General features: G+C 39.1%; 1 protein-coding gene across 5 annotated transcripts in view; it reads left to right on the top strand.

The window, feature by feature from the left end:
• RUFY2 (RUN and FYVE domain containing 2) overlaps positions 1–24,112 on the top strand; it is an 80,618-nt gene extending 56,506 nt beyond the window's left edge. For all 5 annotated transcript variants that reach the window (XM_067552627.1, XM_067552626.1, XM_067552628.1 and 2 more), the window contains 5 exons: positions 3,990–4,119; positions 9,640–9,734; positions 11,349–11,397; positions 17,410–17,487; positions 18,478–24,112. In XM_067552627.1, the coding sequence (XP_067408728.1) occupies positions 3,990–4,119; positions 9,640–9,734; positions 11,349–11,397; positions 17,410–17,487; positions 18,478–18,621 (496 nt within the window). In that variant the 3' untranslated portion in view covers positions 18,622–24,112. The remainder of the gene's footprint in view (positions 1–3,989; positions 4,120–9,639; positions 9,735–11,348; positions 11,398–17,409; positions 17,488–18,477) is intronic.
• The last annotated feature ends 1,187 nt before the right edge of the window (positions 24,113–25,299 follow it).

Here is a 25,299-nt window from a genome sequence, read left to right as displayed (position 1 = left end):
CACTGGATCACCTTGCCACAGAGTACATAAACCGAAAGGGATACTTCTCAGTGATGTTGCAGGCCCTTGTGGATCACAGGGGACGTTTCAGCGACATCAACGTGGGGTGGTCTGGAAAGGTGCATGATGCATGCATTTTTAGGAACTCAGGTCTGTTAAAAAAAAAGATGCAGGTGGCCACTTTCTTCCCGGACCAAAAAATAAATATTGGTGATGTTGAAATGCCAATAGTGATCCTGGGGGATCCTGTCTACCCCTTGCTCCCCTGGCTAATGAAGCCCTACACCAGGCACCTGGACAGTGAGAAGGAGCGTTTCAATAATAGGCTCAGCAAGTATAGAATCGTGGTGAAATGTGCATTTGGCCGCTTAAAGGCAAGGTTAAACAGTTTGCTCATTAAGTTAGACCTCAGTGAACACAACATCCCAACTTTTATCTCTGCCTGCTGTGTGCTCCATAATGTGTGTGAAACAAAGGGGGAAATGTTCCTGCAGGGTTGGGTCGTGGAGGCTGATAGGCTGGCTGCAAATTTTGAGCAGCCAGATTCCAGTTGTATGCTGAGAGCCAACCACGGAGCTCTGCACCTCAGGAAAGCATAGAAAACCCGTTTTTGCAATGAACTGCTGTAATATATGTCTCTGTCAGTGCTGAGCCTTCCCTTCCCATCCCGCACCTTGCACGATCAGTCCCCTCCCCTTCATTCCCCGCCAACAATCCCCGAGCTCTCAATGAATAAAGAGTAATGTTTTTTAAAGCAGTACAGTTTTATTGGTGATCAGATACCATGGGGGAAAAGAAAGATAATTTAACATTTTCATAAGGCTGCTTAGCCATCCAGAACAAAGTGTGACTATGCAAACCACAAACTATGTACATTCGCAGTTCTTAAAGGGGCCGTCGCTTCTTTCTGCTCCCCTCCACCGGTGTGGCGAGGAGCATGTACTGCACCCTGCTCAACCTCCTCCTACAGCTCTTGGGGATGGGGGCTGGTAAGAAACAGCTTGTTGATTGAGCATTTTGGAGGGGCTGCAGAAGGAGTCTGTCCTGCTGCTGCACTTCCTGGAGCTCTACTAGACACCTCAGCATGTCAGACTGATCCCTCATAATACGCAACATCTCCTGCTCCTGTTCTGAAGTTCTGTTTTCCATGTCCATGTTTACTTTTTCTGACAATGACATCCTCCAGGCTCTGCTTTGTGTCAGCAGCTATGGGAGGTGTTCATTAGTTTGTTGAACATGTCAGCCTGAGTTTTTCCCCTCGCTTTCTAATCTAGGAAAGGCCCTCTGCAGGAGTAGAAGCTGGGGTGAAGGCCGAAGTATCCACTATAAAGCAAGCAATGCACAAAGTTGCCATTGTTAGCTGGCCCAATGGACAAAAATAAATGTTACAATGTAAAAAGGACTCCCTTTCATATTCACAAGGCAAAGCCAGACCTGCATACCAATCAGTACTATTGCACGGGTCAGAGTGGCATTCCAGCCATAGTAAGTAAGGGGCCTTTGCATCCATTATAGGGAAGTCTCCGTAGCACTAAATTCCCCAATCCACACTTAACCAAGGAGAAAGATCATTGGGCTCCCCTTTACCATGCCAAAAACCGGTTTAGGAGGAGGTGGTCAAAAGGGATTGGAGGACGGTGTGGGTGAAGTGTCATTGGAGAAAACAGAGGAGTACCCATTCCAAAACTCCTAACATCCATGCCAACAATATCATGGCTAGGAATTGTCTGTTTTGGGGTCTAGGATACCGTCCTAGCAGGGGAATAACAAGCACTGACTATATTGGTCAGGTACTGTAAAGTCACACAAGCTTCCGTGGGTGACCATGTCTGATATCAGTCTCCTGAGGGTAACGCAGGCGGAAGGGGAAGATTTGCTGTAAGCGTCGGGGTATGGGCATGACCCTTACGCTGCTATGCTGTGTTCCGTAATGATGCCTGCTCATTTAATAGCAGAGTGGCGGGGAAAAAGTGTCCTACCAGTGTGGAAGAAATAAGGCTACCCTCCCCAGAAACCACCTGCAAAGGATTGCAGAGTACCTACATGAAAATTTCCTGGAGATATCTAAGGAGGATTCTCGCATCATTCCTGTGCACATAAATAGTCTGTTCTGGGGGTAACCCTCTGCTGAAGTTTACCAACACCCAGGAAGCCCATCCCCACAAAAATACAAATTCCTTTTTCCCCCATAAATAAGCTGGTGTGGGGACAACCACAGAAATGTGATTTGCTATACACACTCACCAGATGTGCCTTCCCCAGCATTTCGGTCAGTAATGCTGTCCTGTGTCTGGCTGGGCTGCTCTGGGGTAACGAATAGGTCCTGGCTCTCAAGGAGAATGGATACCCCACTCTCCTTCCTCTATTCTCCTCCTCCTCCTCCTCCTCGTCCACAGAGTCCTCCTCAGTCATCCTGGACTGGGATTCTTCAGAGGTATCAATGCTGCGTGGTGGCACAGTGGTGGGGTCACTACCAAGAATTGCATGCAGCTCCTCATAAAAGCAGCATGTCTTCGGTGATGAGCCAGAACGACTGTTCACCTCCCTAGTTTTTTTATATGCCTGCCTCAGCTCTTTGATTTTTAATGCGGCACTGCTGCATGTCGCTGTTGTGGCCCTTCTCTACCATACCACGCGATATCTTCTTGTAGAGATCTGAATTTCTTTTGCTGGCTTGGAGCTGAGCCAGAACAGACTCTTCACCCGCAGGCTGATGAGATCCAAGACCTCAGGTCGACTTCATGCTGGAGTGCGTTTGAGCTGTGCAGTCACCATGATCAATTGTGCTGGCAAACTCTCTCCATGCTGATCTAACAGGAAATGGGAATTCAAAATTTCCCAGGGTTTCAGGGGAGGGGCTGTTTCCTGTGCACATGGCCGTGGTGCAGCAGTGTGTGAATGTCCAGACCAATGTCACAACAGAGCAATATGGGATACCTCCCGGAGGACAATGATGTCGATTTATGTTGTGCTCTGCCTACGCTGACACTCATTTGACCCATAGAATTTGACTTCAGCACTATGCCACTTATGGAGGTGGTTTTATTAAGCTGAATTTTACCACGATTTAGGTCAGCAGAACTGACATGCCAGTGGAGATGCATACTTTATTTGGTCGACATAAGCCACATTACGTCGACCTACATTGTCAGTGTAGACCGGGCCTCAGATCCTTTCCTCCTTCATTTAGTAGCAGGATTTAGCTCCAGCAGTTTACTCTCATTTGCAGTTAGTTTGTGTTTTCTATTCAGCTATAAGGAATCATTCTTTGTCCCTTTAAATTGATGACAGAACTGCAACAGTGGATCCACCAACTGATTGGCCCCAGTTCCTTTAAGTGGAATCCAGTAGCTGTGACTAGTATAAAGGAGATCCTCCTTTATATCATATTATATAGGAATCTCTATAAGACCCAGTAACTCAAAATCCTTTATATTGTATTCAAGATATCTTATGTTAGATAGCCGTAATTCTGTCCCTATAATCTCCAGTCTAAAATAGTAAATAGCGGCTTTCCATTTAAAGTCTTATTAATACAACATTGTTTATGAGCACTAGAAATTAATTTCACCGCTCATCTTCTCTCAAACATGAGAGTTGTATTATAAAAATGTAACATAACACTTAAGAGAAGCAGGAAATTTCTCAACTATGCATGTTTCAGTTGCCAAAGAATAGATTACTAGAACAGCAAATTAATTCATTGCAAAAGCCAGTTCTTTAGAATTGTATGAGACCCTCAAAATCTCTCTAAATGAAAGCCCTCTGTTTTCTTACAACTTATTACACTTGTGTATGCAATCTTCTTAGGAAATTGCATGTAAATTTCACACCATTAAAAATAATGAACTTGTAAACAAATTAAAATAACAAATTATTGTTGTTTGTTGGGCTGGACTGATAGTGAAACCAGACAATAGAAAAGGGGTAATTTTGTTTAAAAGATTATACTGAAATGCACCATAATGGTCTTTTGTTTGCAATTATAGTGTTCAACTGGAAACGGATTTGAAGATAGAAAAGGAATGGAGACAAACCTTGGAAGATGATCTGCAAAGGGAAAAAGCAACTTCATTTCATCTGAGAGTAGAGACCCAGCAAATAATTTGTCTTAAAAAAGTAAATTTTGGAGAAAAACTTTTCAAATTCACTTTAGCAGTAATTTAAAAGTGAACTTGCTAGGCTTACAAATTTTAACTGTCACAGATTGCAAATCCTTAATAGAACATATGTTTAGGCTTAAAAATTCAATAAAAAAGATTTTAAAAGAAAATATTTGAAAATCACTCCCTTCACTCCCCGTAGAGTCTTGAGTTCAGAATTCTGTATTTTCCATAAGGAATAATGAAATCCACATTCTCCTTTCTGACTTATATTGAAGGCTATTTCACTATAATCTTATGATGGGCCAGTGAGGGTTAGTGTTCTACTCCTTCTAGCTCTGCATATCTTGCTACTTAAAAATCTCTTATCACTAACTTCTATAGTGCCTTTACATTTCCTTACCTTAGAAGTGATTGAAAAGAAGCAAGTGTATGGAGGAAGAAATATATGTCCTGCTTGGTCATTTAGCATCTAACTGAAATGAAATTAATTTGTGAGCACTGCTGCTGTTAGAATTGGATCTGAGATTTTAGCAGAAATAGATATTTCCGTGTTCCAGACAGACTCTCACCATTCACAGTTTGGTACTGGAAAGGCTGATCTTAGAGTTAGGATGTTTTAGGAGTTCCTGAAATCCTTTTGACACGCCTAGACTTCTGTTTTTTTTCCAGGGGTGTTACTTTGACAAAATGGTCAAAATTCATCTGTGGTGTAACTTCACTGATGTCAGTTGATTTATATGAGAATTAATTTAATCTAATGTCAGATTCTGAAATGATTAATATGTCAGCAACCACAAACAGAATAAAATAATCAGAAATTACTACTGGGATTCAAGTAGAGTGGAGTCTAATATTCGAAGGCACTGGTAAAGGAGAATAGGTCTAATGCTACTGTGGATAAGAGAAAGGTCTTGAAAAGTGCCTTATTAACCTTAAAAATTGCCTGAAAATACCGAAATTAACAGACAGTACCTTGCGTAAATATAAAAAAAATTGCATAGATTCAAAATGTCATTTCAAGTTTAAAATAATTAAAATCTTTCAGGCTGGGGAAATTACACAGTCAAAAATAGAGGAAGCAAGAGATTAGTGAACAGTTATGGGGATAATGAATGATCTGAGACTAAATACTAAAAAGAGAAGAGTTATGGTAATATATTCACAGAAGAATATTCCTGAAAGGAATGAGTAATTATTGCATACCTATCTGAAACACTCAATGTGATAGGATTTCAGGAGCCTACTTTTAAGTTTTTTTCAAATAATGGAAAAGAATCCACCCATAGATGTTACGATTTTTCAGGATTTTATTACTCGGGCCAGTAGAACTAAAATGTATTATAGAGACATAAACTGTAGATTTAAATTACTTGATTCAGTTTCTTTAGTTTTTCAGGAGCAAGTAAACGTAAAAGGTGTTTTCTATTTAGAGGAGCTAGTTTAATTAGTAATACCCAAAGTTGATAAATGTGTGTACATTAGTGTTTTATTTAAGATAATTTGATCTTGACTTTTGCCCATTGAGGCAATTATCAACAACTAAATTGGCATGTGTTCATGCACACTGTTACTATACTCTCCAGGACTGGTATCAAAGCCTTGTAGAAAGCCCCTCTTCTGTTGGTGTAATCATCTCAGATGGCCCTTCATAGCCTGCAGTTGGTGGTATTCTAAGCGAGAGGTAAGGGAGCACTTGGACAGTCATTTGGCTAATTGTTCTTGTCTGTTTGACAATGAGACCAAAAATGAAAGCAATTTGTTGGCAGATGTTTTCAGATAGAAAGAGTTGCTGAGATTTTTATGGTCTCTTTTTTGTGCAGTTCAGTGTTTGGGCTATATTTTTGTGAAGAGCTCAGATACTAAGGTGAATGGGTGTTCACAATTCTTTAAATAAGGATTTGAATTAGATTCTGAATCTTCATTTAAAAAAAAAAAGTCATGCCCTATCATGCATGGCACCAGACTTTTCCCAGATCTCTTACCAACTGCAGCTAGCATCTTAGGAGAAACTTTTGAGGACAGGCAGTTTTCTGACCTATGCCTTGGACTTGAGCGCCCAATGTTAGGTTCACTTTGCCCCTCTACCCCTTACCAGAGGTTAGGAGTTCATATTTCTCATCTTGAGGAACCAATTAATGTAAATAACAGTTAAAAAAAAAAGTGGGAAAAAATCTTAAAGAAAATTTTATTAGGCAGTCAAGAAACCAAAGCAAACCAGATCAGAGGTAAGTTGATATATGAAGGACTGAAATTACACCCAGTTTCACCTAATGTTAGGTCAAAAGTTTGTTCAAGAGGCAGATCTGAGATCAAATGCTTGTATCATTAAACCCTGTCTGCTTGGGTCATCTCTCTCTGTCTCTTAGTATCACGGTGTCTAGGGGAGAAGTCCATCAGTGATTCTCTGCTCTCTTTGTTAGCCTATTTTCCTCTACTCTTCTGCTCTTTCTTGGTGTCAAGTGTTTTATCTCTCTCTCCCTCTTGGTTTATGCTCCTGACAGCCATTGAAGGAAAGGAGTAAGAGCTCTCCTCTTACTCCTGAGGGAATTCTGTGCCAAAAATTAAAAATTCTGTGCATGATATTTTACAATTCTGCATATTGTATTTGTCAAAATAAGACAATATAATCACACCTGTTTAATTATTTTGATAATTTATTTCAAAATACTTGTCAGCAAGTATGTCTGTAAAATACAGACAGCAAAAAAGATTCAGGAAATGTTTTTTGACAAATTGATTCCTTACTAGGCATATTAGTATAGAACTTTGAGTAATAATTCATTTAAACTACAATACAAAAATATATCTCCTACACCGCTCAGAAGCAGTGCAAAGACTTGAAGGAATAAGGCGTAGCGGAGGAGCTGAGAGAGAGGGAAGTAATTACTGTGAAGAAGCCTGGGAGTGAACCTGGAGGGTTGTTGGGTATGGGTGGGAGAAGTATGGAACAATTTTTGGGGGACAAAAGGGGAGGGGAGAGATTGTTGGGGAGCCTCCCCCATTCAGATCCAGGCTGATCCCTAGCCTCTCCCCTTCTGTCAGGCATATCTATCCCTGTCTTCATGTGTCCCTGGATCCCACTCAGCCATCCCTCCTCCCCCAGATTTCCCATGTGGCCCTGCACCCCCACTCCCATTCAGCCCCCCCCCAGCCTGTTCCCACCACTAGCCATTCTGAGCCCCAGTCTGTGAACCCCCCAGCAACCCACGCTGTCCGTCCCCCTCACCTGGTTCCATGGGCAGGGCGCTGTGAGAAATGCAGCCTCTTCTCCTCCCTATCCTCAGCTGGGCTGCTTCCATCCGGGAATATCTGCCTTCTGTTCTGGTGCCATGGCAGCCCCTGGATGGCAAAAGGCATAACTGCAGCGTCTCTCCAACAGAATGTATTTTCTATGGAGGAAAAAAAAAATTCTGCTGGGGGACATGAATTCTGCACATGCACAGTGGCGCAGAATTCCCCCGGGAGTATCTGCTGTATTCTTTTCTTTCTGTTACACTGTGCCTGTCGTCATAGTATATGAATGCTCCTTTCCTCTTACAGATGTGCCATCACCTTCATATTAGTACCCAGACTATGTAACTTTGTGACAGGGGCATACAGTTGGAAGGGACTCAGGTCATCAAATTCAGTCCCCTGCTATCACAGGCAACCATGTCCATATAAATCCATTCATAAATTTATCAAGCTCCATCTTTAAACTAGTTTTAGTATCTTTAATCTTTAAGTATCTTTAAATATTTTTAAGTGATCTTATTTCCCTCTCTCTGCAGATCTACTTTTGGATATAATATTTAATGTTAGCCATATTCTCTAGACAGGCTGTTATTTGCTGACTTTAACAGGTGTATGTACAGCTTCATGCCTTCCCCATGTAATGGCCTCTTGCATGCTGAGACAGCACATGTTCGTTTATATAGCTGCTCTTTTCCCATCCTATGTTAATCTGTGCATCACGATGCTTAGTTGTTAGATAGCATCACCAGTTTTTGAAGAGGAATTAATTCTTGATTTGCATTTTAGGATGACGTCTAGTTTTAAAAGGAAGAAACAATCTGAAAGAAGAGAAGACGTGCTTAATTTTTAAAGAACTGACAATGAAAAGCGGGAAATACTGTCCAAAATTTGACAAATTTAGGAAGTTTTTGAAGATCTACAGTAAAGAAGCCAATTGAAATTGGCTTGTTTCAAATTATCACCTGTAACTGATCTACAGAAAAGAATTATTCTATAGCTATTTTGTTAATTAGTCATCACCTCTTAGCTGTTTTGAAACCAGAGAATCACAGCAGTTATTTTTTAAGTAATCGGGTGTGAGTGTTCCATTAGAAAACTGACATATAGCATCATTAAATTGTATGATGAAATACCCATCTATATATAGGTGAAAGAAAAATGTAAATTCACTACTCCTTATGAGAGAAAGAATCCCCAACTCATACATTCCAAGTAATGTATTTTCCTGAAATAGTTAAGATCAAAGCCACCTGAAGTAAGGCAAAAAAAAAAAAAAAAAAAAAAAAAAAAAGGCCTCCAGTTATTTGAGGCATTTGTGATCTCACTGTTGCAAGAAAAATGGGAAGGTGAAAATGCCAGAATGATAGGAAAAAACTGAATGTCATATGAATTGTACTCAGGTGCATGAATACTTCTTTTTCAACAACAGAGTTTGATAGCCAACAGTTTGTCTGCTACAGTCTTATAAGAACCTCAAGGCTCCAAGGTGAAGTGAGCATAAAATTTAAATACAAGGCAAATATAGATTAAATAGCAGTAGAACATCCTTTCTACTAAGAAGGCTTGTTACACCTTTCCATCTGCTAAACCTCTTTCTCAGATACTCACACAATATTTTTAGTGACCAATTGGCAAAAAAATTGTGTCCAAGGAAAGATGCTGCGGCAGTGGCATATTCAGGGTGGCATAGGCTACATAAGCTACAGAGGTTCATGCTCCTGCAGATCTTCTGCTAGGACTATGCCAGGGGCGAATTTCTTAGGAGAACATGAAGTACATTTAGAGAATGATAAAGTGCATTTAGCCCTATATTACCTTTTTTTGGTCTGCCTTATTCCCACCAATCCTACCTTTCTTACATTTCAGGGAAATAGTACAAGAATGGGATTTCCCTTAGTATTTCTCAGTGTCTGATCCAAAGTCCATCAAAATCAGTAGGAGTCATTCCACTGACTTCACTGGGCTTTGATTTAATTTTACTACAGACAAAATTAAATAGTATAGGGGGAAGCAGAAGTGTCACAATGTTACTGGACCTGGAGCACAGACAAAACCACTGGTGGTAATTATGCGGACACATCTTCCCTTTCTCCACTATCACACAGCTTTGTTTATGGGGTTGCTATTTGTGCTTTTCAAATTACCAAAATATTATTAGTGACTGGTGCTCCTGACTTGACACATAATACTGGATAACATGTAAAGTTCTAACACTTAAAAGTAACTTTCTAAGTAATAAGTGTGTATAATGTTATTTCTTCTTGCTTTTAAATCCCACCCCCCTTTTATTTTTTTAAAGGAATTCCTTAAACTACAGGACAAAAATAGGCAGTTGAAAAAGATGTGTCATGACCAAGAAGAAGCTCTCCAAGAACTGGCCTGCAAGCTTAGCGAGTAACTTATTTTTCTTGATTTTTGCAATGTAAAATTCAAGATAAAGCTAACGAAAATAATTGTGCAACTACTATGGAAATTGAGACCATGGAAATTTGGAGTTGGAAGACTACTGGCTTCAAATGAAATGTATTCAGTTCAGCAGGAGGAAATTATCCAACAAATTTTCATAAAAGAAAGCTGTATACAAATTGCCTGGGTCTGCCTGCATTCCGAACAGATTTATTTTCACATTAGGGTGGTGGGTAGCCTCTAGCAATCATATGATGGACTTAATTAAGTCCATCGAAGGGCTTGTCTTCACTACCATGCTATGTTGATATAAGTTACGCTAATTATATTATGTAAATAATGTAATCATGTACCTTAAATTGATTTGCAACAGTGCAACACTATGCTTTGTTGACAGGAGGTCCTCTTCCGTCGACATAGCTTCTGCCTCTTGTTTACATGGATTATAGATGTCGATGGGAGAGCACTCTCTCATCAACTTAGTGCATCTTCACCAGACCCTCTAAATTGATGCCGCTGCAGCGCAGTCATGAAGACAAGTCCTCAGAAAAATCAGTCCTAATTAAAAATGCTTTGGGCAATCTAGGAGATTCCTCAGACTTGTCCAGTAAACATTTTCCTATCTCTTAATAAATGCATTCAAGACATTGTGGGATAAAGTTTGAGTATTTGTGTGAACTCCATTTCACTAAAGAGTAATTCATTTAGGAATCAACAACTGTGGGTTCCACAACAGGAAAATGTTATAATTTAAGATGATTGCTCACATGGTTCCCGACCCCTATTCTTAGGAGATATAGGCCCCTGGCGTATGAGCTCAGAAGCTTTTAGCAAATAATAATTAGATGCATGCACATGCTCAGCCTCTCCACAAGTGCTAGGATTCCAGAGTATAAAATGGGCTGCAACTCCAAAGATCATTTATTTCATCAGACCATTTATCAGCAACGGGCTTTGAACACAGTTCAGTGTCCTTAACACTTTCTTCCTTGGTATTTTTAAAGAAATTTTTCTCCTTTTTAAGAATTTAATAATTTTTTCTCTATTTTTCTCATGTAAAATAGTCATGCTCTGATGAATGCTGCCATGATTTACATCCTATGTCAAAAAGAGTAGTATCATGTAGCCTAAAGCCCTGTCTATGCTAATTTATTTTGCACTAGTGTAGTTGGACCCAGGGTGGTAATTCTGCAATGGAACAAAACTGTGCTTGCACTGGTGAAATTTAACACAGTAAATTCCAAATCCCATTTTGAACCAGTGCAGTGTATCAGCATTAGGGGTTTGCACCTAGATTTAGGTAAACTGGTGTTAATTTCCCTAGTCTAGAAAAGCCCTAAACATATGCCACCATTCAAAAGAATTGCAAACTCTTTGAAGAAGATACTGTATTCCTTTGTGTTTGTACAGCACTGAGCACATTGGGGTCCTGAACTTGATTGGGGCTTCTGGATGCTACTGTTAATATAAATATCAGCCACAAGTTCATAATAATTTGCCTTTGACTTTTAAAAAACTATAACTTCTAAAGTATTTCAATCATATGCTATAACTAAATACGCTCAATAAATGTCTAAACTATGTATAATCTTCTATGTTTAGATCAAAGCTTAAAATAGAAGATATAAAAGAAGCAAACAAAGCATTACAGGTTAGTAAGATTTGGAGGGAAAAGGAGGGAGGCTTTTTTTAAAATTACTTTCTTGAAAATTTTTAAACACATGAGAGAAGATTTGTTTCTCCAAAAGTAAGTATGTAGGATAGATTGTCATTTATATGGTCTTGTGCTCTAGGATGAGATAAACAGGCATGCTGTGAAGCACTTATTGGCATTTAACTGCTTCTGACCTACTTTAATTTTGTTTGGAATGTTGCTATGGGACCTTGATATTTGTTTTTAACTTGCTTTTAACTTTAACTTCTTGTTTTTGTAAAGGGAAATCATGCCTCATCAATTTACTAGAATTCTTTGAGAGGGTCAGCAAGCACGTGGACATAGTGGATATAGTGTACTTAGATTTTCAGAAAATCTTTGACAAGGTCCCTCACCAAAGGCTCTTAAGCAAAGTAAGCTGTCATCGGATAAGAGGGAAGATCCTCTCATGGATCAGTAACTGGTTAAAAGATAGGAAACAAAGGGTAGGAATAAATTATCAATTTTCAGAATGAAGAGAGATAAATAGTGGTGTCCCCCAGGGGTCTGTATGGGGATCAGTACTGTTCAACATATTCATAAATGATCTAGAAAAAGGGGTAAACAGTGAGGTGGCAAAATTCGCAGATGATACAAAACTACTTAAGATAGCTAAGTCCAAAGCAGACTGCTAAGAGTTACAAAGGGATCTCACAAAACTAGGTGACTGGGCAACAAAATGGCAGATGAAATTCAATGTTGATTAGTGCAAAGTAATGCACATAGGAAAATAAAATCCCAACTATACATATAAAATGGTGGGGTCTAAATTAACTGTTACCACTCAAGAAAGAGATCTTAGGGTCATTGTAGATAGTTCTCTGAAAACATCCACTCAATGTGCAGCAACAGTAAAAAAAGCGAACAATGTTGGGAATCATTAGGAAAGGGATAAATAGTAAGACAGAAAATACCGTATTACCTCTTTATAAATCCATGGTATGCCCACATCTTAAATACTGCATGCAGATCTGGTCGCCTCATCTCAAAAAAGATATATTGAAATTGGAAAAGGTACAGAAAAGGGCAACTAAAATGATTAGGGATATGGAAAAGCTTCCATATGAAGCTGGGACTCAAGCCATTCAGTCAGGTAGCAGCACAGCTGCAGCGGCACAAGAGCCAATGAACAGAGCTGAAAACGAGAGTTTGAGTGGGTCTTACGGGCAGGGGGTGAGTTTTGTGGAGTTGTGTGTCTTTGTTTTTTGTTTTGTTTTGTTTTTGTTTTGGGTTCCCCCCTTCAGTTTGCAGGAGCTGGTACTGGGTGGTATACTGAGATCAGCTGACCCTGATTAGGGGGCGGAGCTTCCCTAACTAGGGGGCCTATAAAGGCAGCCACTCAATCAGGCAGCAGCACAGCTGCAGTGGCACAGGAGCCAGTAAACAGAGCTGAAAACGGGAGTTTGAGTGGGATTTTTTTGGGAGGGAGTGTGTGGTGTTCTGGTATTGTTGGAGTGCTCGTTGGGGTTTTTTTGTTTTTATGTCTCTCACTGACAGGAAGTAGGGAAAAGGCTATGACAGATACAGAAACAGTATTGGTAGTCACTCAAGCAGTGGAAGAGACAATGAAGATGACTGGATGTGGAAGCTGCGGGATGTATATGATCTTGGAGTAGGTACCTCAAAAGAGCTTTGTTTGTATGAAGTGTCACCTCATAGAGCTGATGGAAGAGAAGATTCAAGGGTTGGAGATGCAGGTGGAAACTCTGATTGAGTTTAGAAGAGGGTTCGAGCAGATGATGGAGCAAAAGACTGAGGAAGGTGAAGGGAAAAACCCAGACCTGCAGATGGAAGCAGGACCAACAAACTCTGAGGGGAGAATGCTGGGTTAGGAAAGTGGCGTGGAAGCATGTGACTGCGAGAACCCGGCAGAGGAAAAGATGGGCTAGTAAAGGAGAAATAGAGCTCAGAAACAGGTTTGTAGAGTTTGGAAAATGAAGAAGGCGCACAGCTGGTGGTTACTGAAGGTGGAAGGGCATGGAAGAAGAGAAGAGCAGCTAGTCCTATACAAAGAGTGAATGAGCCAATGGAGATACCACCAAATAAGAGCCCCAGGAGAATACAGGAACGGTTGCAGAGGATTGCAAGAAGAACAATAGACGCGATGACTTACAGCCAGAAAGAACAGGATAATCTGAAGAATCATGCTGTCACCAGGAAAAGGCAGGTCTATGTGATTGGGAACTCCCTCCTGAGAAGAACAGACAGTCCTGCAAACAGAGCTGATCTGGAGAACAGAAGGGTGTTCTGTCTGCTTGGTGCTAAGATATGGAATGTGGACCTGAGGCTGAAGAGGATCCTAAAGGGAGCAGGAAAAAAATAAGGGAATTAGTTGGGGAAGTGGACTAGACTGAAGAACTCATGGATCTAAAGATGGAGGAGACTTGGAATTACTTCAAGACAAAGTTGCAGGAACTATCTGAAACCTGCATCCCAAGGAAGGGGAAAAAATTCATAGGCAAGAGTTGTAGACCTAGCTGGATGAGTAAGTTTCTCAGACAGGTGATTAAGAGAAAGCAGAAAGCCTCCAAGGAGTGGAAGATGGGAGGGATCAGCAAGGAAACCTATCTCTTGGAGGTCAGATCATGTAGAGATAAAGTGAGGAAGGCCAAAAGCCAAGTAGAGTTAGACCTTGCAAAGGGAATTAAAACCTATAGTAAAAGGTTCTATAGCCATATACATAGGAAAAAAACAAAGTAGTAGTAGGATCACTAAGCACTGAGGATGGGGTGGAGGTTAAGGATAATCTAGGCATGATTGAATATCTAAACAAATACTTTGCCTTCGTTTTTAATGAGGTTAATGATGAGCTTGGGGATAGTGGTAGGGTGGCTAATGGCAAAGAGGATATGAAGGTAAAAATTACCACATCTGAGGTAGAAGCCAAACTTGAACAGCTTAATGGGACTAAATCAGGTGGGCCAGGTAATCTCCATCCAAGAATATTAAAGGAACTAGCACATGAAATTGCAAGCCCATTAGCAAGGATTTTTAATGATTCTGTAAACTTGGGCTGTAAACTTGACTGGAGAATTGCTAAAATAGTTCCTATTTTTAAGAAAGGGGAAAAAATGTGATCCAGGTAACTACAGGCCTCTGAGTTTGACCTCAGTAGTATGCAAGGTCTTGGAAAACATTTTGAAAGAGAAAGTAGTTAAGGAGATTGAGGTTAATGGTAATTGGGATAAAATACAACATGGCTTTACAATGGTAGATTGTGCCAGACCAACCTGATCTGCTTTTTTGAGAAGATAACAGATTTTTAGACAAAAGAGAATGCAGTGGATCTAATTTACCTAGATTTCAGTAAGGCATTTGATATGGTTCCATATGGGGAATTATTAGTTAAATTGGAAAAGATGGGGATTAATATGAAAATTGAAAGGTGGATAAAGAGCTGGTTAAAGGGGAGACTATAATGGGTCATACTGAAAGGTGAACTGTTGGGCTGGAGGGAGGTTACTAGTGGAGTTCCTCAGGGATCAGTCTTGGGACCAATCTTATTTAACCTTTTTATTACTGACCTTGGCACAAAAAGTGGAAATGTGCTAATAAAATTTGCAGCTGACACAAAGTTGAGACGTATTGTCAATACAGAGAAGAATCAGGATATCATCCAGGAAGATCTGGATGACCTTGTAAACTGGAGTAATAGAAATAGGATGAAATTTAATAGTGGAAAGTGCAAGGTCATGCATTTAGGGACCAATAAGAATTTCTGCTATAAGCTGGGGACACATCAGTTGGAAGTGACCGAGGAGAAGGACCTGGGCATGTTGGTTGATCACAGGATGACTATGAGCCACCAGTGTGATGTGGCCATGAAAAAAGCTAATGCGGTCCTTGGATGCATCAGATGAGGTATTTCCAATAGAGAGAGGGAGGTGTTAGTACCGTTATACAAGGTGCTGGTGAGACCTCATCTGGAATACTGTGTGCAGTTCTGGTCCCCCATGTTTAAGAAAGATGAATTCACACTGGAACAGGTACAGAGAAGGATGGAAAACCTGCCTTATGAGAGGAGAAAAGAGCTTGGCTTGTTTAGCCTAATCAAAAGAAGGTTGAGGGGAGATATGATTGCTCTCTATAAATACAGGGATAAATGCCAGGGGGGGAGAGGAATTATTTATGTTCAGTGCCAGTGTGGACACAAGAACTAATGGATATAAACTGGCCATCAGGAAGTTTAGACTTGAAATTAGTCACAGGTTTCTAGCCATCAGAGGAGTGAAGTTCTGGAATAGCCTTCCAAGGGGAGCAGTTGGGGTAAAAAACCTAGCTGGCTTTAAAACTGAGCTTGATAAATTTGTGGAGGGATGGTATGATGGAACATCCCAGATTGGCAATTGACTGATCTTTGACTACTGGTGGTAGGTATGCCAATAGCCTGTGAAGGGATGTTAGATGGGGTGGATTCTGAGTTATTACAGAGAATTCTTTCTTGGGTGTCTGGCTGGTGAGTCTTGCCCACATGCACAGGGTTTAACTGATCACCATATTTGGGGTTGGGAAGGAGTTTTCCCCCAGGGCAGATTGGCAAAGGCTCTGGGGGTTTTTTGCCTTCCTCTCTAGCATGAGGCATGGCTCACTTGCTGGTTGATTCTCTGTATGTTAATGTCTTTAAATCATGATTTGAGAACTTTAATAACTCAGTCATAGGTTAGAGGTTTATTACAGGAGTGGGTGGGTGAGGTTCTGTGGCCTGCATTGTGCAGGAGGTCAGACTAGATGATCATATTGGTCCCTTCTGACCTTAGAGTCTATAAGTCTATGAGACTTTTCAGTTTGGAAAAGAGATGACTAAGGGAGGCTATGATAGAGGTCTATAAAATCATGACTGGTGTGGAGAAAATAAACTGTTATTTACTCCTCATAACACAAAAACTAGGGGATCACCAAATGAAATTAATAGGCACCAGTTTTAAAATGAACAAAAGGAAGTATTTCTTCTCAACACACAGTCAACCCATGGAACTCCTTGCCAGAGGGTGTTGTGAAGGCCAAGACTATAACGGTGTTCAAAAAATAACTAGATAAATTAATGAAGAATAGATCCATCAGTGGCTATTAGTCAGGATAGGCAGGGATTGCTGTTTGCCAGAGGCTGGGAATGGCCGACAGGATGGATCACTTGATGATTACCTATTCAATTTATACCCTCTGAAGTACCTGGCAATGGGTACTGTCGGAAGAAAGGATACTGGGCTAGATGTACCATTGGTCTGACCCAGTATGGCCGTTCTTATGTATCAAAATACCTTAATCTTTTTTATTTAAAAAACTACATTGTTGTGTGAAATAAGATAATATCTCGTTGGTAAAGTTAAATTCCAGCATAGGTTATTAAGTCCTAAGGAATTATTACTACTGGATATAAATTACTGTATGATAATCTGTGATCAATAAGGATTTCATCATAGTAGAATTCATATAAATTCATATAAAAAAGCCTGGTGAAACATCCTTGGAGCTCTTTACTGGAAGTGGGATGCTATCCTGAATGTTTATGAAGTTATTTGGGGCAGAGAGTGGTTTAGGCCTGCTTTTCTGACTTTGAAACATGTCACAACATTATACAGTAGAATCTTATAACTTTAACAATGTTGCCACACACGTTTTACCAGGACAATAATGTCCAGCATATTATGAGTTTTCAAGTGATATTTCACAAGGCATACTTTGTACAAAATTTATCATAGTTTTATAAAAAGGATGAACATGGGTACAGACTGTCTCAGCCTGTGCAAGTTCTTTTGGGGCAGGATCTATCTCTCGTATCTCTTGTGTGTTTATATAGTGCCTCACGCAATGGGGTACTGATCTCATTTGGCACGACCAGGTGCTACTATAATACAAACAGTAAAGAATAGTGCTTCTGTTGAGTGCTCCTGTCTACAAGAGCCCTAAACTTTGGATGTATCACAAATATTTGATATTCTCTGAAAAAAAATTTCCTCCCCCCACTTCCAGGGACAGGTTTGGCTGAAAGACAAAGAGGCTACACACTGCAAATTATGTGAAAAGGAATTTTCTCTTTCCAAAAGGAAGGTAAGATTGGGTAGCGATCTATATCAACTCCAATTCTTTAAATGACATATGAAAAGAACATTCAATGTACTATTCTTAGAGGTGCAGCAAAGAATTTCATACATGAATTAATACATAGTTATTTTAGGGATATTTCCTAAAATACTTATATTTGAACTTCTTTGGCTCCGTTTGTTATGTATATACACACTTGGGCCCTGATCCTACAATGTGCTCCATGTGGACAGACTGCTGTGCCAGACATTGATGGCCTCAGGGGTTTGTTCGTGCAGTGCACCTTGTCGGATCAGACCCTCAAGTAACTTTTAAATGTACTGAGATCTGTTACTGTCTCAAGTAAATGATTACAGTTGTTCATATAAATGTGTACTATATTTAGAAAGTGTTTGCAATGCATATTTATACAAGAGATTAATAAAATATGAATTAATAGCCCTAGTTTTAACACTGCTTGTGGAAGGCTGTATTTCTGCATGTGCTCTAACTGCTTCTGAAATTAAATTACCATTTACATTTTTTATTTTAAATCCCTTCAGCTATTAGATGAGATTCTGGACAGATCATTTCATTTTGAAATTTAAACCATATTTGACTTCTACAAATGTAATTCAAGACATTTCTAGCATGTTATTTCACAGCATACATGACGCTGCATGCATAGGTCTTGGAGAGCAAATTCAAGCCCCTGGTAATGGTAACATTGTAGTGCATTTTCATTTGATTTTGGTAATTTAGTTATAATTCACCTAGGTTAGAAAAAAAATAGAGGGTTCATAGATTGGTAGCCTGTCTAGAAAAGCATTACAAATTGGGGTTTTTGATATGTTCTGTAATCTTTACAAAAGGACATCACACTTCTTATCTGGCATTTAAAAGTTTAAATTCAAAGAATTCTATTTTTGTATTTGTAATAACAGCTGATTATCAAATGTATAACATGCTTTCTGTGTGCAATTTAAAATATCCTTTGGTTTCTCCATCTTTATTTAGCATCATTGTAGAAATTGTGGTGAAATTTTCTGTAATGCCTGTTCTGACAACGAACTGCCTCTACCATCCTCACCAAAGCCTGTACGAGTCTGTGATTCCTGCCATGCATTTCTTATACAGAGATGCTCTTCTAACATGCCATAAGATTCCTCTACAAAATATTTATGAACTATTGCTATTTAACACATTATGTAAAAAGATATAATGTAAAGTATTAACATGTATATTCCTGGAATTCAGGTGAGCGGTTTAGATTGGGATTTTCAAAAAATACTAAGGCCTGGTCTACACTACAAAGTTAGGTCAAAGTAAGCTACCATGTGTTGACCTAGGTGTGCATATGTCTACACTAAGTCTCCCACTGATATAAGTGGCTCATTATGTTGACATAGTAATACTACCTTCCTGAGCAGCGTTGAGCCATGGTCAGTGTACCAAGTCAGTGCAGTGTGAGAGGAGACACTGCCTTGCCTGTGTCGACTCTAACAGTCCTCCAATAGCTGTCCCACAATGGCCAACACTGACCAACTCTGGTTTGTTTTGTAGATATGGCTTAAGGGAGCAGGCATCCAGCTTTCATTAAAACTTAATGAGAAATGGGTGTCCAACATCCTTGTGTTCTTTTACAGATCCCAGCATTTAATATTTGATTCTGTTTGGTTCACCCAACAGGCAGCAAAGGAAGAAAAGTTTTTATGTAATTTTAATGCAGAGAGTATTTCATATTGAAGCTTTTCTTCAGCAGAGTTCAAGTAATGGTATTTAAAGGATATAGAATAAAAGTTTGACAGGGACCTAATCACCTTTTCTACCCAAACACTGAGAGTGGGATTTAATTTTGAATAAATGTGAAGGCTAATTCAAAATAATATATTACAAATCGAACAATTTTGTAAGATATATTAAATCTTGTTTAATTAAGTGTAAGTATTTACACAGTTAACTAAAAATAAGGCAAAGGTTATCTAATTATTTTTAAAACTGGGCTGTTATTTTAAGAGAAAATACACCCTTTTAATGGCCAAAATTACTCTGATATATGCAAACAACTTCCATTGATGTCAATGGAAATTCCACATGCATATCAGACTAGAATTTTAAATTTAGATTATTCATAAATATACATGATGTATTTGCCATATTGCATTAGAGAAAAATCACTGCTTCACACACAAAACTCTACATTGAATTGTAGTGCAAGTTTTATTAATATCTTTGATATTCAGATTTCTGAGATAATCAGGAATATGTTCATTATATTGAAAAATCATCTTTAGGAGGAAATGATTATATAAATGTAAATTAAATTTGTTTTGTGCTCCTTTTGGGTCATTCAAACTGAGGCACTACGGTACATTGTTTTTTCCTTTCATAATTGTTACAGGATATAAGAATGTTTTATTTACTTTTAATTATTCAGTGGGGAAAAAAGGAAAAATTCAAAAAAATTTAGCAGTATTCCATCTGCTTTTTAACATTTCATCTCCTGTCTTACATTGTAACACTTTATTTAGAGGCATACTATTGAGTTAGTGCATTAATATCCTTCTTTTCCTGCTACCATCCCAGTTTCGCCAACTCAAAGTTTTCAGAAAACTGTATTAGTAGTTGATCACCTGTTGTTTTAACTTCAGTGATAATTATAATTAGGTTGCATAATATCTTCTGTTCTAACTTGCTGCTTTCACTGGTTGTAACTTTTCCAACTCTTTGAGCAAAAATTTTCTAGACTTGATTTCTGCTTAAAATGAATTTTGTTATGGAAACTTTGGCCTCTTTTCACTATGACGATAGTAGAGGATGAGAAATATTTTTTCAATGTATAAGAAATAATTGCAAGGCTTATTTTGAGTTTAGAAATATGGAAAGGAAATAGTCATCACTGAAGCTGTGCACACCATTGTTCTGGAGCAAACTGGGTCTGATTTGACCAAATGAGTGTTTTGAAAAGTCATGTGCTTATCTTGTTAAGTGTTAATGTAAAGGATGAGCTGCATGTTTGAGTATAGTTAATTTGGTTTCACAGCTAACCCAGTAAATTGCTGTGAATTGGTAGGGAGAACTGGGACTTGGACAAAAGCTCCACTAGACATGTTAAAGTATGAAGAGTCTAAATAAGGCCTCCAGTGGGCCTGGTAAAATCAACTAGGCCCATGCTTCTACCTCTGCTGTACATTGTAAAGTCACCGTGAGCCTTTGCACTAGCCCCTTCCTTTTGACTTCAGCATTCCCAATGGGGGAAGGCTCTGGCTGATCAGGGTTCTAAGCATTGTCTGAGTAGATGCTGTGCTCCTGAGGACCTTAAGAACTTCACCAGCCCAGACCTTCGTGTAGCTGCAGTGTTAATAGGGTGCAGAGGAGAGTGGCTCCTTCCTGTTCCCTCTAAGGGATTGACCAGTGTTTTGTCTAGTCAAACTGCCTGACCTGTACCACATGCACAACACTCCTTAGACTGAAGTTCTACTCTGATAAGAAGCTCCGTAAAAATGGAATGTAAGTAGTCTATATCGTAATGCATACAGAGGACAGAATTAGGGTTGAATGTGAACCTTTCACTAGTATTTGTTTGGGTGCTTACCCATGGGACCTTAGTGCTTTTTTGTATGCTTTCTGTGTACAATTCTTATAGTATTAAGACCCTTCCTTGATTTTTCATAACTTAAAATTTGGTAAGTAGAAACTTCTTTTAATTTAATAGAAGTTTCTGCTCTGATCTGAATGTAGAATGGAAATCTTGAGTTGTGTGAAAATCTTGAGTTGTGTGGGAGCAAAACAGAGATGATATATGAACTGTGTCAAAATTATTAAATTTACTAGAACTATTTCTAGACAGAAATTGTATTGCACTGTCTGAGTTTGGGGTAGTACATTTGCACTGATACAAACATATTTGTACAATAGAAATTCTTAGAGGGGTATTGTTTTGGTATTAGGAGGAGTAGCCCTGATCTGTGGATTTATTTATATTCATTAGAACGTTTCTTTAAAAAAAGTCTAGTCTTTTTTTGTTACAAAGAGCATCTTTACAGTCAACAGGCCAGATTCTCCACCACTTTACAGCCCTTTTGTGTCAGTGCAAAGGGTCCATAAACCCTACAGCTAGTAAAATGAGCTATATGACAGCCCTCAATCTAAGGAGCGTGACTGAAGCACCCTACCTGTCTGTCAATCTCTGACTGCCTGAACCGCCCCTGGCGTCTGCTCTCACCTAGACCAAGGCCGAGGGTATACTACATAGAAGACAGACCTACCCCTGGGATCAAGGAGGTGTTAGTAGTTCTTGGTGACCCCTCCTCAGCTTTGTCTGTCATCTATTTGGTACAGCTGAGAATCTGGCTCCAGTAGCTGATGTGAACTCATACTGAAATCTTTTATCCTAATTGCATACACTTTGAATATCACATGCATTGATAAACTCTTCATGTCTAAATGATGTAGCAAAGACAGTCAAACAAAATGGACTTGTCTAGGTGCAGATTCTGCCCCTGTGGGATATAGAGTACAGTAAGTGGTGCCACTGCATGTGGCGGGGGAGCAGAATATGGAAGAGGGTTGAGAGTGAAAGGAGGTCCAGTGACAGTGCGGAGTTGAGACTAATGATTGTGACTGCACTGAATTATTTGCTAAGCCCTAGTAAAGAGAGAGGCAACAGCTACTGTGCTTATAGCAGCTCACAGACTGTTCTGGGAAAAGCTGTTTGTCCTCTGCAGTAAGCTAGATTGAAATTCTGCAGCAAAATTCCTGTATTCAGTGACAGTTGTGGCAGAGGAAACTTTATGGCAGATGTCTTAAAAGTAAAAAATAAAGGTTTTTAATTTAAATATGAAAATGAATAATCAGTACGGTAGCCTGCTTATTTTAATATTATATTTGTTTCCCTTCAGTATGAGTTATTGATATGCCAAAAGAATTTTGCACTGACTACATAACTATATTGTAGATGTTGTCAGGAGCAAAGGTGGAGATTTTGCCAGCTATGTAAGAAACACTTGGCCCTTTTAGCACCTGGGTGTGGGAGACAGTCTGAAATTGTCAGAAGTACACTTGCTAATGTTTGTTATAAAGTGATTTGCAATTAAATATTTCACATTGTTGACATTTAATTTGTCATCTTTAGATTTCAGAGCTATGTAAATGAATAGAAAAGTTCACATCTCAAAGTTGTTTCAGAGTGTGCAAACACAGACAGATCTCACTACATTGGTTCCACTTGCGTTGCATTTTCAAGTTCTTCTCAACTGTGTTAGAAGCGTATTTGTTAAAGATGTGTAATTCTGTGGCAAAGTCTGCAGCTGTGAATTCCCAGAGGACTACAAAGCCATTCTGCTCCTCTGGTGAGAGGGAAAGATTCTCCCTTCCCACTGCCTCTCAAACTTGTAGAACTCAGGCTTTGTGATTCAGAGGTTTTGAGTCAGTATGACTAGACATGATACATCCTGCCCTTCTTTTAAATGGATATTGCATGGCAACTGTGTCTGCTACGGAACACATGTACCTATTCCTGTAGTATTTAATGTCAGTTAAATAACAATATACCCAGCAATTACTACATGTGATAACATCTCTATAGGTTGCATTTAGCATATATGCACCCCTGCACTCTGCTCACTACCCCATTTCTATTGGGACTACTAACAATCCAAACTTTTGATTGTTGGCAGGGGAAGCTCTACCAGGACAAAGTTTCCTCCTTCCATGGGTAGGCCCTGATCTTTCAATAAATATTGCACGCTCTGAGTTCATTGTGAGATTGGGCCCCAAGTGCAGAATTTACTCCTGAATCTGCACTTTTTCTTTGTTAATCCCATCAAATAGGGTCTGCTCTACTAGTCTTCTGCCTCCAAAATTTTTTGTTCAATGCCATATCCTCTTATCACATCACATGCCAGATATCTTACTTTATGACATCCCCTGCTTCTTCTTGAGTCAGTCTTTTTCCTTTGATCTTGATCTATATGACTCTTATAGACTGCACTTTACATGGCTAAGCCATCTGAGCCTGCACACCCTCAATTTTTAATCTATCAATGTTACTATGAGCATGTCGCTAACATAACACATTACTCATGTACTCTTTCTTGCTTACACCACTCATCCATCTCAACATTTGCATTTCAGTGGAATAGACAAGTTGCTCATGGTTCTTAGTTGCTCAGCACTCAAGTGCCATTCATTAAAATTGGCTGAACCACTGTTTTATACACTCTCCCTTTTAGTCTTACTGGTAACTTTATATCTCTTTCCATTTGACCTAAGCATTTATTATCCTAGCTCTAATTTTGTGCTCATTTCCTCCAAATCTGCACTGGCCAGTAAAAACCAGAAGAGTTTTCAGCCCAACTATTTCCTTTATCCACAGATTTTGGATTGCCCCTATTATAGGAGCCAAGGTGGCTTTGAAACAATTCCATCTTTTAACTAAGCTTCATAAATCATTCTTGCACATAAAAAGCTTAGCTGTAGCTTTTGAGAATAGTCATGCAATTAATGTTCTACAGATAATGCCAAGAATTTGTAATTGCTCATGTAGCTTTTGTAAAGAAAAACATTTTTAAAAGATATTTTGAGATTTTTGTAAATTAAAAAATGCAAATGTTTGTAACATGTAATTTGCTTGAAGAAATAAAATGTTTGACCTGTAACTAAATTACAGCTTACTTGCCTAGTTTAAGTATTTTGAACTCACGAGTTTCTGCTTTTTATGTCTTAATATTGCCACACATAATGGGCTAAATGCTGCTCACCTTATTCCTGCATGTACTACCCATAAGTGGGACTGTGTGAATAAAGTGAGCAGGATTTGGCCTAGTATGTAGATGATTTGCACTACTTTAGTAACTTTTCATCATAGAGAGATGTAATCACATAAATGGGAAACCCATCTAGTTTAAAAAAAAAATCTTCTAAAACAAGAATATTGTCTCTATGTCTTACTGAAATTTCAATATTGCTTGACTATTGAAATGCCTTCTGCTTAGACCTCCATAACTGAAATGTTTGTTTCCAATTTTTTTGTAGGAGAGAAATAGTTAATATAGCACACACTATTGTCTTAGTGTGCTTGAAAGTAGGAAAATATGGTATTTGCCATTTATTTATAAATGGATGAAAACCTCTTTACCCACTCTTCCTCATCGCCATGTTGCTCAACCCTAGCTGCCCTGATTTTGGACAATACGAAAATAGCATGTGGATAACACTATTTCAAAAACTGGAAATCCATCTTAATAGGTTCACTCTGTCCTGCCACAAGGCAGGGGGCTCGACTTAATGACTTCTTGGGGTCCCTTCCAGCCCTACAGTTGTGGGTTTTTTTTTTCTCCTTTTTGTAGCTAGCTTTGAGAGTAAAGTGATTATTTACCTTATAAAGTAACTGGTTCTATAAGATATTTTGCCTGTGTGGAATCCCACAGCTAGGTATTTTTGACCAAAAAAAGTTAGAGAGTCTTTTTTTCTCCCTTTTACTAAACATTTTATCACCACTTACACTGGCTAAGGACAGAGATCTGATATTCATGTTTACAGCCCTTGGTACTTGCATGCAATCAGGCCAGTTGCCAATGGTCTGCCTCTCTGCCTGATCTTACCCTTGTTTACTAACTTCATGGGTTACCCCTGCTCTGAGGTTTGACACTGTGGTGTAGCTTTTCTATCTGAAATCAGTCCATCCCTTTGAGGGGAAGTGCACAGCTGATGGTTGGGATTGTAAACTTAAAGAAAGGTATGGATCTCATCTGTCAGAGTGGTCTTCTGGATTAAGAAGGGAAATATAGATGCTCCCTGAGCCTCAGCTCCAGCTATTCTAAATGTCCTTGTTCCAAT

The sequence above is a fragment of the Emydura macquarii genome, unplaced genomic scaffold (assembly GCF_026122565.2).
Source record: "Emydura macquarii macquarii isolate MOO-44397 ecotype Brisbane River unplaced genomic scaffold, CSIRO-AGI_Emac_v2 contig_1390, whole genome shotgun sequence".
NCBI classification, from domain to species: Eukaryota; Metazoa; Chordata; order Testudines; family Chelidae; genus Emydura; species Emydura macquarii.
This window is presented reverse-complemented; position numbering and strand designations above follow the sequence as displayed.